The sequence below is a fragment of the Chaetodon auriga genome, chromosome 18, assembly GCF_051107435.1.
Source record: "Chaetodon auriga isolate fChaAug3 chromosome 18, fChaAug3.hap1, whole genome shotgun sequence".
In the NCBI taxonomy this organism is placed as follows: domain Eukaryota; kingdom Metazoa; phylum Chordata; class Actinopteri; order Chaetodontiformes; family Chaetodontidae; genus Chaetodon; species Chaetodon auriga.
This window is the reverse complement of record NC_135091.1, coordinates 2100388-2114195: the sequence shown is the minus strand read 5'-3', so window position 1 is coordinate 2114195 and position 13808 is coordinate 2100388. Positions and strand designations below refer to the sequence as shown.

At 45.2% G+C, this 13808-nt stretch overlaps 2 protein-coding genes across 3 annotated transcripts; both read right to left on the bottom strand.

Annotated features, from left to right (window-relative positions):
* Nucleotides 1-28: 28 nt before the first annotated feature.
* Nucleotides 29-4583, bottom strand: LOC143336275 (uncharacterized). The gene is made up of 2 exons (XM_076756331.1): nt 3945-4583; nt 29-2502 (listed from the first exon to the last, which is right to left on the bottom strand). The coding sequence occupies exons 1-2, from the start codon at nt 4290-4292 to the stop codon at nt 2053-2055; spliced, it is 798 nt and encodes a 265-aa protein (XP_076612446.1). The 5' UTR covers nt 4293-4583; the 3' UTR covers nt 29-2052.
* Nucleotides 4584-4788: 205 nt separating this feature from the next.
* On the bottom strand, nt 4789-13661 carry LOC143336742 (cysteine-rich protein 2-like). 2 transcript variants are annotated; one of them, XR_013078546.1, is made up of 9 exons: nt 13449-13598; nt 9592-9686; nt 8209-8266; nt 7981-8112; nt 7328-7396; nt 7133-7227; nt 6964-7021; nt 5868-6393; nt 5265-5554 (listed from the first exon to the last, which is right to left on the bottom strand). XR_013078546.1 is itself a non-coding variant. In XM_076757027.1 (8 exons), exons 1-8 carry the CDS (start codon nt 13489-13491, stop codon nt 6329-6331), a joined length of 615 nt encoding a protein of 204 aa, XP_076613142.1. In that variant the 5' UTR covers nt 13492-13661; the 3' UTR covers nt 4789-6328. The 2 variants fall into 2 exon arrangements, 1 of the variants encoding a protein (XP_076613142.1); XM_076757027.1 differs by having other exon boundaries at nt 4789-6393; nt 13449-13661.
* Nucleotides 13662-13808: the final 147 nt, after the last annotated feature.

Sequence of the window (13808 nt, the reverse complement as noted above, 5' to 3'; positions counted from 1 at the left end):
CTAACATAATGAACACAGAGGCAGCATGTAAGGGGGGTAACCAATATTTTAATAGAATTGTCAGTTGACAGCGCCTTCCAGAAGTGTCAGCGTCTGGACTTTTCCCACATCGTCGTGTCAGAAAGTCCATGAGGGCGAACACTCACGCAAGGCGCCGCCGATACCAAAGGCTTCATAAAAATTAACATTTTTTCCCAAATTGTCATGAGGAGATAATCTTTTAACTGGAGTGAAATAATTTCAAAACACTGCAATAAAATGGGCAGTTTTTGCAACAGTGATACAATTTTCCACGAGCTCGACGTCACAGAGGTCAAGAAAGACGATCCAGCTGCTGCGTCCTCAGAGACCAGACGAAGAAAAAAAACCTCACGGGTCGCCTGTGCAGACTCCACACATGCTGGACTAAAGAAAGGAAAAGGTACAGAATGTGTGTGTGTGTGAAATGAAGGTGTGTGTGTGTGAACACAGGTGGCCTTTAAAAAAACACAAAGTACAGAGGACGTCCACACGAAGCGGGACGCCTTCTAAAACTGTTTCAGGTGCGTCACACAGAAAAAAAACCCCTGTAATCTCTTCTTCTTCTCTCTCTGTTCATTCAGTAAACAAAACCGCCAACACGCGGTGAAGAGCAGGACCATCTCGGCTTGTTAAGCCTCTTTTCTGTCCCTCCTGCTCACCTGTGATCACCTGGATGGTCTCTGAATCCACTTCCTGTCAGAAATCAGAATGAGGACATCATGGTTTGGTCACAGCTCATAAATGCTGCACATTAATGCGCTTCAGTGCTGATCAAGGCTACAGCTAATGATTCTTTTCATCATCGAATGATCAGCTGTTCCCATCGTTCCACAAAACACCAGAAAGCAGCTTCAGACGTCTCTTAGAGCAGCTGACGAACTGAAACGTCGTGTCTCGTCCATCAAATTCAAGATGGAAAACAGACAAAAGCAGCAAATCGTCCAGCGTGAAAAGCTGGACAATAACTCAAAGTCATCAGAACAGCTGCACGTGGTTTTTCTGGCGAGCTCCAATCATGATCGACTCCTCTGACATTTAAAAGGATCACAGAGAGTCAGAAGCAACAGAAGACTTAGATCACAAGAGTCTGTCTCCGCGTGGACGGACGGCCCAGACAGGCAGACAGACGCAGCTTTAAATGAAGGCGGCCTGACGTGAACTCGCTCTGAGTCAGTGCAGTGGAGTTAAAAAGCAGAGCGCTCAGTCTGGACGCTGGACGCCGGCGTTCTGCAGCAGCTGGCTGTGACACTTTTCACAGTCGGCTTCTCTTGGCTTTGCCGAGGCTTCGGCGGCTTCGTGTGTCCTGATTCAACTCTCGGCTTTCCGCCGGCTGGACCTGTGATCGGGGAAGGAAAGAACTTCATCCACCAGCTGGTGAAGTTTCACCGTCACCTTCTGATTCGTCGGCTGTGTGCGACACTCTGAAGGGCCCAACCCTCTCCTGTGCTCTGAGCTGGTTGGTGGATTCATCAAAGTGGCCGGTCAAGCTTTGGAACAACACGAGTTTCCCGCCTTTCCCGATTTGAGTTTTCAGTGCAAATCAGTATGAAAAGTCTTTCTGTCATCTCTGTGCTTCACTCTGAAGGAGCTTAACAAAGTGCCTCAGTTCACAGGAGAAATTTTTCTTTTTTCTTTTTTTTGGAAAAAACCTCAGTAACAAAACTAGAATCTCAGTTAAAATAACAAGGAAAAATATACACAAATATATGTTCGCAATATATTCTGTACATTTACACGAGCTCTTTAAAAGTCCATCAGCTCAAGGCCGCCGTCACTTCCTGTCATGTAAACACGAGACGCCGATGGCGCCGCCGACGGAGATGAGGCGACCTCCTCACAGTCAGTCGTTCCAAAGTGTTCACAGAGGCCGGCGGCCCCTGTTGAATTATGGGAAACTGTACTGCAGCGAATAGAAACTCCCGACATTGTATTGCAGTGTGTTAAAGGCCAAAATCTGTTTGAGTCGACGCTAATCTTCCAATTGTTGGTTTTCAGTGTAAACCCGCTCCGGTCTGAACCTCCGGGACGCCGTCACGATTTATCCTGAACCTTCAGCAGCGACTTCAGGTGAACGGTCATCTGCTCTCGGCTTTGGTCGCTCTGTCCAGGCTCGTTTTCTCCCACCCAGTGGCTGGGCGGTTTGGGTAAGACGCTGGGTGACGGCGGCTCGCTGAACTTGGCTCCGGCGTAGACCTTGTCGCCATCTTTGAGGTCTTCGGCCGCAGCTTCAGCGGGCGGCGTGTTCACGATCTGAACGTGGAGGGGTTTCTTCTGCTGGCGGGGGGAGGAGGGCTTGCTCGGGCTGCTGTTATCTTTCTTCTTAGCGGAGGGGGAAGCGCCGGCGGTCTGGCCCTGTTTGGGCTTGTGGCTCCGCGGGCTCCCGTTCTGGGCGACCTGATCGTGGCGGGGCAGGCTGCGGGCCGGTGGGCCACCTGGCTGCATGGCCCCTCGCTCCAATCTGCCACCTTTGGATTTCAGCAGCTAAGAAACAGAAACAGACAGAATCAAACTACGTTTGAGTCTTTCCAACATTTTGATGGTTGAAATCCCATGAACAGAAACCCTCGGCGTGCACTGTGCACGTCCCATCACACGAGCAGCCGACACGAGTGCGCCGCCGGAGCCGAAGCTTCACCGGAGCCAACAGATGTTAGATTATATCATACTTCAGTCAACCGGCAGATTGTAGCCTGATGCAAAGTACTCAGTTTATAACTTGTACTTTAACTTGTTTAACTTGCTCTGCTAGTTCTTGCTAGCCAGCTGTTACCATGTAGCTTGTTTGCTAATCGGGGAGTTTTAGGGTATTTCCCAATCATTCTTGTTCAATGAGTCAATTAATTTAATTTAAGTTCAACTCAATTAAACTGTTGATTTTATTCATTTCTGTTTTAAATTAAGTCTCTTATGATACAATAAAAGGTTTGTTTCTATCTGCACACGACACGGCAGATACAACCCAAACAAATGAGCCCGATATTTCTACGTTATTCCCATTATTTCTCATTAATTCCCATGAAAGTTTCTGTCTTAATATATTCCTGGAATTTTGTATCACGACACTTTAATATCCATCAATGAATAAGCATCTGGTAAAAGTATGAATGTAGACACAAAACATCTGATGATATGTCCCGTTTATTATGGGATGGATTAAAAACCAGTGATGCTCATGCTGGAACCAACATTTAACCTTCAGCGACATGATGTGATTTTGGGCTTTTCAAGAAGAAAGTTTACAATAGAGCATCCTCTGCAGGGTTCACATCAGCTTCCTGTCCTTGTGGTGTTTTACAGAAGCGCCTGCCTGCAGACAGAGGAAGACGAGCTTGTTCATCACACGTCCACTGTCGGTTCTTCAAAATCAGGATTAACAGCTGCGTCATTTCCAGCTGCCTCGAGCTCTGCGGCGGATTAAAATCCATTTGGACAGATGAGTTTCATCAATGTGCTGCTGCTAACTTTCACTTTCAGCCGCTCGCTTTTTCTGGGTTAACAGAACAACTGTTTGGACAACAACAGCCAGATTAGTTTCACAGACGGACTCAGTCAGCGATGGCTGTTAAACCCAGCAAATACTCTCACGTGAGAGGTGAAGTTTAAGCACCTCTGCATGAAAAATGACGATTAATCGATCAAACAACTTATTTTTCTGTCAATCGACAAATCGACTGATAAAGTTCTAAACGTGCGACACGCACAGCAGGTGGGGTGTTTTCAGGAGAGGACAGACGTCAACACATCTCTGGGATTGTGTCTGATTTCTGGTTATAATTTTACAGGTTAAAAGTACAAACTAGGTGTCACATGTCCGTCAGGTTAAAGCAGCCTCTCTTCGGCTCTTTGTTAGCTGGCTGGTAAACGGTGTTTGTCATCTAACAGAAGAGCAGAGGCACAAATAACACCTCAAACCCAGAAGTTACCTCTTTCTTGGCTCCCTGTTTGAGGTGATGGAGGGTCAGGACGGGCTGCGGCGCGGCGGGCAGCTCGGTCCCGGGCTGAGCTGCGGGCTTGTTGGCAGGCGAAGCCGTCCAGGTCTTGTTGTTGTTGTTGTGGTCGCACAGGCGGATGTTGGAGTTGTTTCTCGGGGGTTTCTGGAGATGCAGCGGCGTCGTCGACCGCAGCTTCCTCCCTCCTTTCTTCAGCATAGTCTGCCTCGTCTTGTTACCCGCGTTCACCCCATCGCTGCTCGAAATCAACGATATCGGGTTGTTGTTTTCGACGTTGCCGATGTTGGCTTCATCGCCGAGAGCCGGAGATCCGTCCAACATTTCTCTGGACTGGCGAAAACATAAACAGACCGAAAAATCCTCCGCAGTTACGTCGCTTTAGCTAACAACGTCACAAGCTAACAGCTAGCTAGCGAACTAAGCTTCTTCTTCGCGAGTGGATGAAACACTTGGCCTTTCTCAATATTAAACGAATATAACGTTATTTTGTCGTCTCAGAAGTCCTGACAGTAAACTTGTGTGACTTTAATTATTTCTGCTGCTAAAAAAAATCGACCGACTTCCCGTATCCTGAGATGGCGTCGGTGCTCGTGAGCTTGTTAAAGCAGAAGCAACACAAAAGGTTAAGTTAGCCCGAAGAAGGTGCAGCCAGCAGAATAAAACGTACAACTTCCGGTATTGTATTTCAAAATAAAACGAGGTATTGACGGCCGGGCAAAGTACAGCGATACGTCATACTCAGAACTTTATTTTACTCGCGGGATCTGTGCATTGATATATAAAACAGGAGATTTAATAAATAATTTAAGGATCAAGTGTGTCTCCTGCCTTCACAGACAAGTTTATTTTACCATCAGTAATAACATTTCAAAGACCTACTGCATGTTTGTAGTATTTTCATGTTTAAAATGTGATAAAATGTTTAGCTCCACTGTTGATGGGACCTTTCAGAACAAAGGAAACAGTACTGGTGCTACTTTTCAGTATTTGTTTGCTCTCAGTTGAAGATGAAGTATTCAGATCATTTACTTAAATAAAAACTAAAACTGAAGTTAAATTTCAAAACGATTATCCAATCAACAAAACGTACTAAACGTACTCATAACCAGGCCAGAATGATAGAAATACTGATGATAACTTTGAATTTAAATTGTTAACTGTTAAATCATATATTTTTTTACATGTATAAAATACATTTTCCCACATGAAAATCTAAGTTCTGTCCTGAAGTCTTCTCCACAGGATCAGGAATACATTTCTGGGCAGAATATAGTGAACAGACATAGTTTTTTTAAACAGTCAAATTTAATTGAATTGACTCGGAATTACTGGAATCAGTATAAAAAGGTTGCTAAAACAGTACTTGAGCACAAGTAGCCAACATTCCACCACTGCTGTCTCCGCTATTATTTTGTAGACAGGCTCTTGTAGCTTCCGGTAATATTCTGTTGAGCTTTCCAGGGCTCCTCTTCCGGGTACCCTGTTTTCGGTAAGGGGCGTTGCCAACTGCATCCAGTCAGTGACGTTTACCTTTTTATTTGGTTGCAGTTGTGGGGGGCGGGGCACAAATCCAACACGAAAAACTACAAGAAAAAGTAAACTGGTGTGTTCACTGTTCACTGTTCTAGCAGCTGTCATTAACTTGTCTTTGACAATTATCAATATAAATATATACATAATTGATTAAGCAGAAATACCAACACATAAAGGGGATCAAGTCAGACATTAATAAACGTAGCTTTGCCAAATTATAGCTCCTGAGTGCTGTTTTGTAATAAATAAACTATGCAGAAACACAAATCCACAGACTCTGAACAGGTTTGGTGTCACACAGTTTTACTGTAGAAAATGTGATGCACAGCTGAACACTTAGTTCACAACTGACCTCAAACTCACCTCGAAAACATTCAGTAAATACACGTCTCTGTGTGGACGGTACCTCGGCTACGGCTACACCTCGTCCCTTTTTAGAACCAGGAAGAACCTGCTCAAGAAACACTGACAACAAAGTGACGGGCGGGGGGGCGATGCTCTTTATCCACACGTCTTCTGAGTGCACAAAAGTCTGAAAAACTATCAATAATGAGCGAGAAACCACCAGCGCGTTAACCTACAACAGAACAGGCCGATAATTATTTGGCAAAGAGAACCAAGAAACTTAAAGGCAAATCTGAAAGTCGCATCAGGAGGACAAGTTAAAGGTTTGTTTGTACAAAAAATAGATATATGAACAATATCCAAATACAACATAAAGGCCTAAATATCCGTCCCCGTGAGTGCAGTACATATTGTTTGTCAGCATGACTGTAGAAGGCAAATCACAGAGACATCGAGGGTCCTGGAGGCGGCGTCAGGGCTCAGGGCTGCGCCTCGGCCTCAGGATCGTCGTAGATGTAGCTGCCGACTCCTCCGGTGTTCACGCCTGAGAGGAACACAGTTTAAAGGGTCAGTTCACACAAACATGAAACAAACATCACGCAGATATTTTTGATTCTCTCATTTGAAAAAACTCAACAGCAGCTTGAGAAACAAGCTGCTTCTCAGCACTGGAACTACTTCCTGTGGAGGAAGTAGTCCCAGTGAGAGCTCGGCAGTGTGTGCTGCGGGTTATCCACAGGGGGCGCTGTTTCTGGAAAGACTGCTGCTCATCTAATGGCCACTTGAGGCTGACTCCAAACTCCCCATAGACCCCTCATATTAAAATGCCTGATTTTACAGCAGAAGTAAAATGTTTACAGCTTAGTACAAGACACTGTTTTGGTCTCTGCAGCTAATTTCCTCGTTTATGAAAACTGCACAGGGTGAATTTTGATGTAACTCACTCGTTTAAATGATATTAAAGCTTAAAGCTTCAGAAACCTGTGAGTGATGTCACAGAGACTACAGCCATGTTTTCTTCAGTCACAGATCTAAAATGACCGTCTGCAGACTGGTGGTTGAGGACGTGTTTTTTGTAGTTTCAGGTGTGTTCAAAGTGCGTCTGTCTTCATACCTTTGGGCCCAAACAGCACAGCGTAGCACGGCTTGTGGCAGTACGGCTGTCCATCGTGCTGCAGCGGAAAGAAAACATCTGCTCTTAGCTCCTCCTGAAGTGGACTCATGTCGTCTGAAAAGCTTTAATTTGATAGGATGAACACTGTGAGCGTGGTGTCATCTCTCACCTCCGCGTGGCTGCCAGGAGCCAGAGTCTTACTGCATCTCTCACAGCGCAGACAGGGCCGGTGCCAGTTCTTCCCCAGAGAGGACACCTTCTCAGCTGCACACAAACACACCGCCACGGAGACGGTCAGCACGCAGCCAGCCTGAGTCAGCCTGACACACTCCAACACTCAGACACCAAGAGACGCTGCGCTTACCGAAATACACCGTCTTGTTGCACCTGGGGCAGATGTTGGGTCCTCCAGAGAAAGATGAGAAGCTTGCAGCTGGAAAAGGCAAATGTGAATAATGTGAAATTTATGGTCCATGATGAGACACACTGTCCTCATTCAGGCTTTAAAAAAACGCTTTTCATCATGGAGCCCCGACACCTGCAACAAAATACAGCACCTCAACTCGTTTATGTTGATGCATTTTATTTTAATTTTCTTATCCAATTATTTTCTCTACTTTAAACATTTTAGTGGCTTTTTGTGCCCTTTCTTTGTTAATATATTTCTTTGCTTTGTTTTCATTGATGTAAATGCGTCCGCTCAGTCATGGAGTGTAAATAAAGGTTGACTGAATACATGATAATGATTTTGCTGTGGAATAATTTCATCATGACAGATTTACAACCTTTTTCACTTTATCGCTATTTTTATCTCTGCTGCTTTTCTCCTGAAACACATCTTCAAATGATCGCTCTCAGATCACATCTTCATCTCATCAGCCCTGTGCGGTTTTCCTCTGTCACATCTTCATCATCTTCATCATCTGTAAACCAAACCGCCTCCCACTCCCTCCGGAGACGGAGCTGCTCTGTTCCCGACATATGACAGTTTTTCTATTTTCGCTGCACGTTTCTCACCCTTCACTGGTCCCCGTGCGGGGGCTTTTTTCTCCTCCTGTGGTTTGCCATCTGTTTCCATGGAAACGGCAGCGGGGGCTTCGTTGACAGGATTGTCGTACACGTAGGAACCGGCTCCGCCGATGTTCACGCCTGAAACACATGCAAACGCTGCGTTCACAAACTGGATCCAGGACAACGCAGACGGAGAAAATGTTCTTTCTGAGGGTGAAAAATAAGAAATGGCACCTTTTGGTCCGAAGAGGGCGGCGTAGCACGGCTTGTGGCAGTAAGGCGTCCCATCGTGCTGCAAAATACACCAGAGAGGGAAAGTAAGCAGGCGTCCATCTGTCAAAGGAGCTGAAGGTCCGGTTTCTCTGATCTGACCCACAGTGGAAAAGTTTAGTCTGGATTCACATGATGCCAAAGAACGAATGAACCAGGACTCAATGACAGAAGCTTATGAGACGAGTCTGCTCTCTGTTAGTTTCTCTGTTCACACCATTTATAACGTGACAAAAAAAATTAAATATGAGCTCTGGCCCTTCACTGTTCTGCTTATTATGATTCTCTGAAAGCCACTTCCCTGGAAAACGACACCTCACAACTGACTAAAGCAGCAGAGAGGAATCCACCTCCTCCAGGAAAACGTCTTCAGCTCGACTGTCCACATGCAAACTCTCTCATGCATTAAACACTGCCGGTTTCATCTAAACTAAGAGTCTTTGTCATTCAGACATTTGTGTTCTTTATGTAAATGTTCTGTAACGGTTTGATTCAAACATGTCTGCAGCATTACATCCACACATGATGGTGTTTCAGCCATGTTTTCCAGCTGCTTTAATCCCTCTGATCTCTAACAGACTTTAAACTGAACCTGACTGAATGGTGATGCGTTCACTTGCTGTTGTATGAACTGAGGTGATCTACCACATTGATGAATTAACTTACATTACTGTTCAAAAGTTTGGAACCACCTGCCACAAATGCTGCAGATACGCAGGTGACCTACACTCGATGCTGCACCTGAACTCATCGTGGGCAGACAGATTGAGGCCTGAATCTGCTGCTGCTCTGTAACCTGCTGCTTTCACTGCTGATTGATGAGTTGGAGCTCTCTGGGTGTCTCAGTGAGATCACTGAAGAGAAACTGCTGCGCCTCAGTCATCCACATTCTTCTTCTTTTTGCCATTTACACCTTAAGTTTTCACCTTTGATGTCAGAGAAGGTAACCTCAGCAGGATGTGCATGCGGTTTCTTTGTGGTCAGTCAGTCACTGTACTGACTGTTCAGTCTGGTTAGAAAGTCAGTTGACTGTTGAAGTTTGACCACAAGGAAACCAAAGCACTTCCTGCTGAGCTCACGTCCTCTTCTGTCAAAGGCCAAAAAAAAGTCTCAGTTCTAGTTTGCATTCACACCACAACATCCTGTCACTGCAAATAGTTTCACACTCATCAGCGATTATTCCTCATCTTTGCTTTACACCTCCTCCCTTCATGATCCGTCAGATGATAATTCTACAGTAAGATAAAGGTGCTCCGCAGCCTGTGCGTATTTTTACACAAACGTGGGATTACTATGTCCACATATGTTGCTGTTTCACTTCAGAAACGACTCTGGATGAAAGCGTACCTCAGCGTGGCCTCCAGGGTTCAACGTCTTGTTGCAGCGCTCACATTTCAGACAGAACTTGTGCCAGTCCTTCCCTAAAGACGACACCTTCTCCGCTGCAGAGGAAGAGGAGGCAGAAATGAGGAATTTGTATCAGCCTGCGCTATGAAACAGTGTTACATGCTCATGTTTAAGGTGCTTAAACCCTTAACAGGTAAAAACGATGCAGCTGAGATGAATGGACCAGCTACTCAGTCCTGGGTAACAGATAACAGAGCAGACAGATAAATTAACGAAATCAGACACAAAGGACAACTGAAAAGTGTTTTTAGGAGGTCAAATAAGACCAAAGACTAATAACATGCTCATTAAAAATGCTTAAAGATCCCCACACACGTATTAAGCCATATATAAAAACTGTCTAATAATGTGTTTCTGATGTAGTCTTTGCTGAAAAAAGGGCAGATCACAACTCTGAAAAGGCCTCAGGTTTCAACATTGCCTTTGTGTAAGTTGAACATTGGAACAGGACTGATTTTCAATCTGTGCACTCCCATTAAAACCCTCTGAGTTTTAGTTAATTAGCACAGAGAAAACTGACACTTTCAGCGGGTGAAGGTGAAGGTGAAGCTCAAACATCCACCTGTGAGAAGATGGAGGAGCTTTGTGGCCATGGGTTCGATCCACGGTGGCTGTTCGCTGTTTGAAGGCTGATGTCCAAAGGAAAGAGTAAAAAGCTGTAAGAAAGAGCAGTTCACTGTGTCTATTTGACTGGCTCATTCAGTCAGAGGGCAGGTTTGAAGGCGAGGGTTCGACCCTCCGGCAGGAAGGTGCTTTTTGAAGTCCCAAACTCAGAGGAAAGAGTGAAGAGCTCGAAGAGCGAGACTGTGCCGGGGTTGGACTGAACAGCTCTGGGTGTTAAAGGTCCGCTGGGATGAATTTTGAAGTCTGACATTTAAAGAAAAGATCGAAAAGCTTAAAAAATGTGTGAGTGTGTTGGGCTGAATGACTCGAGGAGTAAGAGAACTGTTCAGAAGTTTCTAGGTTTCAAGGTTTCAGGGTTTGATTTTCGAGTGTCTCCACGAGTTTAGAAGTGCAAGAAGAGGGTCCAGCTGTGTAATCCAGCAGGTCAGGACGATGCAGGGCTGCTCTGAGTTCTGAGGATGTGGGTTCAACACATTTTAAACGGTCAATAAAAACTGCCTTTGTTCAAGCGACTCAACAGCAGACAGGACAGAAGGATGGACGGAGGGAGAGACTAACAGCCATTTATCTGTTTGTCCTCGTCCCAGAATATCCCAGCAGAGACACCGAGGCCCTGATACAACATGACACTTCCTGCTGAGACTCACTGAGCAGCCTGTCACTGTGATATGCGACCGAAAAGTCACCTTGGTACACAGCGAGCACTTTGCATTGATGTCAGAGGACGTGTGTGTGTGTGTGTGTGTGTGTGTGTGTGTGTGTGTGTGTGTGTGTGTGCAAATGAAAAAACATGTAGAAACTGCACAAAAAGGATTTGATGGATACAGACAACCTTGATGCTCAAAATGCCAAGACGGATCAAATTTCTGAGTTTCATATTTCTGAAATGCACTTCAACCAGAACCAAAGTCTCTGTGCAGCTACGACACAACTCAACATTTACTGCAGAGTCTCAGGGAGGAAAGAGAGAAAATGTTGACCTGCAGGCGGCTTTTTACTGCTGTTCTGCAGAGAAATGAAGGGAAAGAACAAAAACACAATCCATCCATATGGTGCATGTGCCACCCATGAATTATTTACAATGCCATGTGGTGCAGCTAAGACCTGATACACGGTCGCTAAACTCGCCTCTCAGTAAGATGATATCACCGCTTCTCATGGCTGTTCAGCAACACTGCACACAGTCAGGGAAAAGAAAGTGGTGTTTAATCTTATCAAAGGCGGTGCCCAGTAACCAGGGATCAACCCAGCTGAGATCATTCCCTAAAGCCTGTTTCCACGGCTCGACTCGGCTTGGCTCAGCTCGGCTCGGCTCGGCTCGGCTCGGCTGAAGTAGAGTCCTTCACGGGGCTGTTTTCAGTCTTCCAGACTGCCTGATGCTGTGACATCCCAATCCCACTGCAGCCCTCTGATGCACACCTGTCTGTAATAACATGGAAACATGCCGCTCTCCCCCTCTGCATTAAAACATTTGGTCTTTCTGAGCCACCGTACCTTGTAAGAGCATCGATGGCAAATAAGCCTGCTCAGGTTCAGTCTACCGATCTGTTCCTGTGGCCTTCATAAAGTGACTGACTCTCACATAAAGGAACTCATTTCTACATTTTTATTTTCAAAGTTTAAACCGCCTGTTTCCTCCCCGGACTCGTGGGATCCTGGTCCCAGAGCACCTCCTGCTCCGAGCGAGCTGAGCTGATTCTAAAGGTGGACGTACAGACGACCATTGGTCAGAAGCTGTCAGATAACAGCTGATGACCACAAGCAAGCAGGACGGTTCATGACTCCCTGTAATCTTATCCAAAGATAGTGAACCACTTAGAGCTCAGTCTGGGCTGCGTGAACTGAGCAGCTACCAGTTTCAGCGTGCCGCTCGCCGTCCGAGGCGTTCTTTGTAATGTTTGATTCGTTTCACAGCACAGTCTGAAGGGATGAAACACGGAGGCACACTGAAGCATCATCACAGCAGGAGGGTCATTGGATCACTTCTGTCCCTTATGACACATTCAGGCTTCTGCTGCATGTCGGCGGTGCTGAGCAGCCACATTATAACTGAGGTCTCATCATGTTCCTGGAATATTCCTGCTCGCACTTCAAGTTTTGTACTGTGGAAGTACTGCAAGTGTACAGTGTGGAGTCATTTTACTCTATTTCAGCTCTGATAGAAGTATTTCATGAAAGTACTGGGAGCCTGTACCGTCACTGGATGAACACATGACGCTGGCCGGCCTATTGGACGGTCGCTGCTTTGTCTATTTGTACATAAACACATAGACTCCGTCATTTTGATGAGTGAGTGAGCCTAATCATCCATATCATTTTTTGATTAAAATGTCTAAAAATTCACAGCTTCTAGCTTCTGAAAAGAGAGTTTTTGTTGGTTTTCTTCGTCTTTTATTACAGTAAACTTATTATCTCTGGGTTTCAGACTGATGACGATGGACAAAAGAAGCTTTCTGAATATCTAAACTTTGTCTTTAAGAGACTGCGACGGGACTTTTTCACCTTTTTTTGAGATTTGATTTGAACTAAACGATTAACTGATTGATCGATAATGAAAACAATCATTTCTCGCACCTTTTATCCATATTGCACAGTAATAAGTTCAATTTCACCACAAGATTTTACAATGTGACATCTGGAATATTTATATTTTATTAGATTTGGGATCATTAGAACTCAGCTGGACTCAGTGGGATGAATTTAACTTTTCACGTCATTTTGAAGCTTCACTATTAGAAAACTGTATTATCTGTAACTGTCTCATTAACTGGATCATCACCGTATCAATGTCCTCCAGCCCAGCCTTTAATAAAACATCCCTTCAAAAATAAAAGACGATTCATAAGATAATTGTGAATTAAGTCGAAACATTCAGGATGTATTTTGTACAATATTCCACGGTGCTTCCTAAAAAGTTGTCAGATGTGATTCTATCACATGAATAAAATAATGAAATAATGACTTTACAAAATGAACCCTGATTTCGGTCCATGGCTGCACGCCCCTGCACGCCCCTGCGCGCCCTGAGCAGCTGAGTCTGGTCTGAACACACGCAAAGCCTTAAAAACGATGGAGAGTGAACGAACAGTGTCTGATCACACACCCGGCACTCAAAGCTGTCGCCTCGGATTCAAGCTCCACGTCGGGCGGTGACACAGAGGACATGCACTTACCGAAATACACCGTCTTGTCGCATTTTGGACATTTTGACGCCATGATCCGCGCGAACAAAGAGATGCGGAGCCGCTCGTCTGTCTGCAGCTCCAGCGGCGCAGACACACCTCACAGGATGGTGATGGTGATGATGATGATGGTGATGGGAGAGACTCACATCCTCCCTGCCTCTCCTTCATTTGCATAACCCCGGCCCCGCGGTGACGTCATACAGCTCGCATCCTCACAGTCACGGGAGGAATTTAAGTACTTCACTGAAGTACTTGTACTGTACTCGAGTCATTTCTATTCATGCCACCTTCTACTTCTACTTGTGCTTTTTATTTCACTACATTTAGCATTTTTGGACACAAAATACA